This window comes from Myotis lucifugus, unplaced genomic scaffold (assembly GCF_000147115.1).
Source record: "Myotis lucifugus unplaced genomic scaffold, Myoluc2.0 scaffold_850, whole genome shotgun sequence".
NCBI classification, from domain to species: domain Eukaryota; kingdom Metazoa; phylum Chordata; class Mammalia; order Chiroptera; family Vespertilionidae; genus Myotis; species Myotis lucifugus.
Window position 1 is genome coordinate 1 of NW_005871898.1, and position 5,714 is coordinate 5,714.

The 5,714-nt window shown below is 43.2% G+C and overlaps 1 gene segment (V, D, J or C); it reads left to right on the plus strand.

The window, feature by feature from the left end:
• Window positions 1-1,848: 1,848 nt before the first annotated feature.
• Window positions 1,849-2,446, plus strand: LOC102419792. The segment is given in 2 exon segments: window positions 1,849-1,951; window positions 2,052-2,446. Coding segments are annotated over 2 exon segments (441 nt in total).
• Window positions 2,447-5,714: the final 3,268 nt, after the last annotated feature.

The window sequence follows — 5,714 nt, forward strand, 5'->3', positions numbered from 1 at the left end:
ATAGTTAATGCCAAATGGCCTCAGAGTGAATTCTTCCGGAATGTCAAATAAAAATTGATACCTTTTAATCAACTCTTCTGAGCTCTTCAAAGGAATTAAAGGAAAAGAGAAAACACTTCCCAAAACAAAATTTTATTTAGGTGACCCTTGCACTCATGTTCAAAGGCAAAATTAAAAGCATACAAAAATGACAGGTCAATATTCCCTTGAAGAACATACATGTAAAAAATCCTCAACAATATACTAAGAAACTTAAAAGCACACTGAAAGTATCATTTATCACAATCAAGTGGGATACCGTCCTAGCATGAAAGGATGGTTCTAGGTACGTAAGACAGAAAATGTGATCCATCTCATCCTCAGAATGAAGGATAAAATATACCATCATATAAATAGATATAGAATAAAGACTTTAAAATTAAAAATCACTTTAGAATTAAAAATCATCGTTGATTGGGTGTTGAAATGATGGATCTCAATATACTAAAGGCCACACTGGAGAAGCCAACAAGTGACATGCTACACAGAGAAAATTTCAAAACTTTCCTTCTTATATCAGGACAGAGACAAGGGCTTCCCTGTGATAACTTCTATTCATCAAAACTAGAAGTTCTTGTCAGAATAATTAGGCAAGAAAAGGAAATTTAAAATGTCTAAATCAGAAAGAAACAAGTTAAAATGTTTCTTCTTCTCTGTATACAGATGGCATGATCTTGTACATACAAAACCCTAAAAACTGTATGAGAAGCTAATAGAACTAGAATTCAAGAAAGATGTAAGATAGAAAACTAACAACAAATGGTTAGTGATCCTGCACACTCTCAACAGAGTGTCTTCATGACTCTAGGAAATATGTGGGGCTGTTTCAGAGGAAAGTGAAGGAAGAAAACTTGAACTGGCTGAACAACAAGGAGATGATAACCTAATGAAATAAGGATGTGTGTGTCCTAGGTCTTGCTTAATCTCCCCATCATGATCCCAGGTAGCTTTCCCCTCAATGTGGCACTGAGTCAGGTGCAGGTTCCAGTTGACCCCCATCCTGTGGGGACACGGTGACAGCAGTCCCAAGGGTCACATGCAGACATCACATTTCCATTAAGAAGATTTTCTGAACCTAAACTTAATTATTTCTAAATCATTACCCACATTTTCCCCTAAACACACCTGGTCATGATGGAGATTCTTCTATATCCCAATGTATGAAACTGGATTTACAACAGAGTCAAGAAAATAAACACCACAAATGAGACAGTGGAGCTACTACATGTCTAGCACCAAACTCCCCTGAAGGAATAAGACCTGGATCTCTGTCTGTGTCTTTATAGTTATGCCTCTGGTTACCGGGGACCCACACAGACACTCCTCTCTCTCGAACACTTGGTCCACTGGCTCTAGGTTCACACTCTGGTCTTAGTTTATCCTCTGATCACTTTGTAGGGAAAATAGTGTCAGATGGAACTTCCCATCTCCTGAACATGAAACTCCTGCACTTTTACTTCTTTCTCAGGTTGTGAGGGTTACTTTCTCTTGGTTGTTGTTACTGGTGACTGTCAAAGGTATCTCTCATTTTAAAGCTCTTCTTTTTCTTTTTATGAAAATTTTCTCTCCTGGGTCTCTCTACTGGTCTTCTGGAGCATTTGCGTCTACTGGGGAGGGCCCAGGCCCAGATTTGGGGAGTAATCTTCACACAAGTCACGCTTGGATATGTTACACTCTGGGACCAGGTCCTTTATGTCATAATCCAACCCCAAAGCTCACTATATAGGAGGAAGACATGCAAATAGAGCCCCCTCTGTTCATAAAAACCAGCCCAGCCCTGACCCTGCAGCTCTGGGACAGGAGCCCAGCCCCAGGATCCACAGGTGTTCCCATTCCCTGATCAAGACTAAACACAGACCACTCACCATGGGCTTTTGGCTCAGCTGGGTTTTCCTTGTGGCTATATTTAAAGGTAATTTATGGATAACAAGATACACTGAGTATGTGAGTGAATATGAGTGAGAGAAACAGTGGAAGTGTTTTTCCTGATCAGGATGTCTCTGTGTTTGCAGGTGTCCAGTGTGAGGTGCAGCTGGTGGAGTCTGGGGGAGGCTTGGTGCAGCCTGGGGGGTCTCTGAGACTCTCTTGTGCAGCCTCTGGATTCACCTTCAGTAGCTACTGGATGAGCTGGGTTCGCCAGGCTCCAGGGGAGGGGCTGGAGTGGGTCTCATATATTAATCCTGATGGGAGTACCACAAGCTATGCCCAATCTGTGAAGGGCCGGTTCACCATCTCCAGAGACAATGCCAAAAACACGCTGTATCTGCAAATGAACAGCCTGAGTGCCGAGGACATGGCCCTGTATTATTGTGTGAGAGACACAGTGAGGGGAAGTCAGTGTGAGTCCAGACACAAACCTTCCTTTAGCAGAGGCTGTGACCACCAGGTGGCGCCCAGGGTTCTCTGAACACAAAGACCATCCCAGAAGCAGGTGTAGCTGCAGGTATGGGCTGGTTTCCTGTGTAGTTTCCTGCTCATGTCACAGTTTCCCTCAGGGAACCTCTGGATTCCTGATTCTGTGCTTACCTCTGACGTCTCTGAGTTAGAAATTCTATTGTAAACAGACAACTTTCTCACATGGACAAACTGCAGAAATTTATTTTTCAGGCACTCTGTGTCAAGTACTCGTTGATGATTAAAATTCTGTCCAAGGCACCTAAGTCCAACTAGAGGCTCTGCTGACTGAACAGTGCAGCTTAGCCCCACACAGCTCAGAGTCTCATCTGGGCAGCAGCAGGACACGTGTGCACTGGACAGCGGGTACCAGAGTCATTTGACCTCAAAGCTATAGAAGAAGGACCCCAGGTGGTGATGGTCACTGACTAATAGTCATGCTCATAGCACCAAGAGTAGGTGACACCAGGCAGAAGCAGGAGGACCCATGGCAGCTTGTACATATGTCCAGGCTGATGACAAACACACACCAAGGGACATGGGATGATTATTGTGCTCATAGTTGAAATATATGGGAAGCACAGGGAAGGCCCTTGAGGAAGTCAAGGGTGCTTTGATGGAGCCAGGAAAGGGGGCTTTTATTTTCTGTGAGGTGATGGGCCAATGGGGGGAGTTCTGCTGCCTTGTGTGGTTTCAACTTCTTCATGACAAATAAAGAGAACAAGCCTTTATAATCAGAGTCCTCTTGGGGCTGATGGAGAAGAGACAGGCTGGAGCCATCGGTTGTCAGCAGTCAAACATAAAGTAATATACAGTGTGATTACCAATCCCATTTAATAACCATAAAAATGTGCAAATATGAGACGGAGGGCCATTATGTGTGAACAAATACATCCTATATAATAAAGTGGTAATATGCAAATTGACCATCACTCCAATACATAAGATGGCCACCCCCATGTGGACACAAGATGGTCGCCACAAGATGGCCTACAGGGGAGGGCAGTTGGGGCGGACCAGACCTGCAGGGGAGGACAATTAGGGGCAACCAGGCTAAAGGGGAGAGCAGTTGAGGGGGAAGTGAGACCTTCAGGGGAGGGCAGTTAGGGGTGACCAGGCCAGCAGGGAAGGGCAGTTAGGGATGACCAGGCCAGCAGGGGAGGGCAGTTAGGGACAATCGGTCTGGCAGGGGAGCAGTTAGGCATTGATCAGGCTAGCAGGGGAGTGGTTAGGGGGTGATCAGGCTTGCAGGCTTAAGCGGTTAGGGGTAATCAGGCAGGCAGGCAGGCGAGCGGTTGGGAGCCAGCAGTCCTGGATTGTGAGAGGGGTGTCTGACTGCCATTTAGGCCTGATCCCACTGACAGTCAGACATCCCTCGAGGGGTCCCAGATTGGAGAAGGTACAGGCTGGGCTGAGGGACACACACCCCCATGCACGAATTTTGTACACTGGGCCTCTAGTACAGTGATGGTGAACCTTTTGAGCTCGGCGTGTCAGCATTTTGAAAAACCCTAACTTAACTCTGGTGTTGTGTCACATATAGAAATTTTTTGATATTTGCAACCATAGTAAAACAAAGACATATTTTTGATATTTATTTTATATATTTAAATGCCATTTAACAAAGAAAAATCAACCAAAAAAATGAGTTCGCGTGTCACCTCTGACACGCATGTCATAGGTTCACCATCACTGCTCTAGTATCTACATAAAATAAGTAGAAACCGATTGATTATAAGTAAACAAACAAGGAGGATAAGGAGGGGGAAGAATAAAATAAAATGAGGAGACGGTGATGACTATTGACTGAGACAAGGGCCCTGGTCCAATGAAATGAAGGCTCCTCTTACAAACACACCATCATCAGGGCTTTTCCAGTGAGGGGTGTCCCCTCTTTCCTGTCAGTGTTGAGAGATTTCATAAGTGAGACCCCAATGAATTATGCAGATTCAGTATTACATGTTGAGACTAGATCAGTAATGACTCACAGGTGTTCAAGTGAAGATCCCCTGGACCTGGGAAGGTGTTACCTTCTAGAACAGAGACACTGTGAGACTGTGCAAGTAGAAAACAGGGACCCCCTTCCCACCAGTTTGCAATGACACGTTCCTTATTTCTCTTGACCCCTACCTGCATGATCTTTAACGTTTCTATTTCTAACAAACTCACGTTAATCATTATTTAGGTATTTCCTGTGATTATACAAGCTGTCTCTATCATGCCCTGCACTTCCATCTGGGTCTTCAAAGGAAGATGCTTTAAACCCACATGTCCAGTAACTCTGTTCATGAACATCAGGCACATTTCTGTCATGTGATTCAAAACAAGTCCAGCTTCTTCCCCTCACCCAGTTCCACAGTCACGTCCAGATTTTTGGGTAGTTTCCCAGCAGCGCTCCCCTCTGGTACTAGAACCTGCTACAGTCCCTGTGGCTGCTGTAGCCAATCCACATGGGCAGTGGAGGCTCAGCATTTTCTAGGGAGTTCTTTGTAAAATCACCCAAAACAGATCTCATTAAAGAAAATAGTGTTCAATTGACCTTGGTTAAAATTATTTTTTCATCAAAGATTCCATTAAGCAAATAAAACATAAACATTAAGAATATATTTCCAAGTCATATGTCTGATGGGAGATTTAATAAATTATACTTTAAGGATGTTATATGTTTGTGGGAGAGCTCAGCCACCTCTGACCACAGTGACCTCCCAGGGATTCCTCTTAGGATTGAAGTTTCCTTTCTTGTGAGAAATTCTGTGGTAGAAATTCTCTTCACTCACCTCCCTATGGACCCTGACATCACTGATAACATTAGACAGAGAAAACAGATCAATCTCCTTCCAACATCATTTCAAATGTGAATGATTCTGAGTTGTGCACCTGAAAAATCACTGTTTTTATTTTGTCTATTTTATCCACTTAATACAATGACTCTTTCTAGTTTTGGGTCTCTGTAATAGGCCATTGGCTTGCATAAAGGAAGAGTTTGCACAGGAAGCTGTAGACCCAATCACAGAATTCCCAACATCAAGAATCAGGAATGTCTCACCTGCCTGTTCTTAGGAGGTAGTTTCTCACATCAAAGTGATGTCATAAATTAATATATAAGATATTAAAAGTGGCTATCCTTTATTTTTTATATTTTTTCACAATTGTATAAATTGGTTTGTATAAAATTAGATTTAAGAATTTTGAAATGGTGGATGCACTATGGTTTTGAGGATTCAGAGATGGTCTGAACAAATGCTAACCCCTCTGACATCTTTTGAAAGATTCATGAAAGT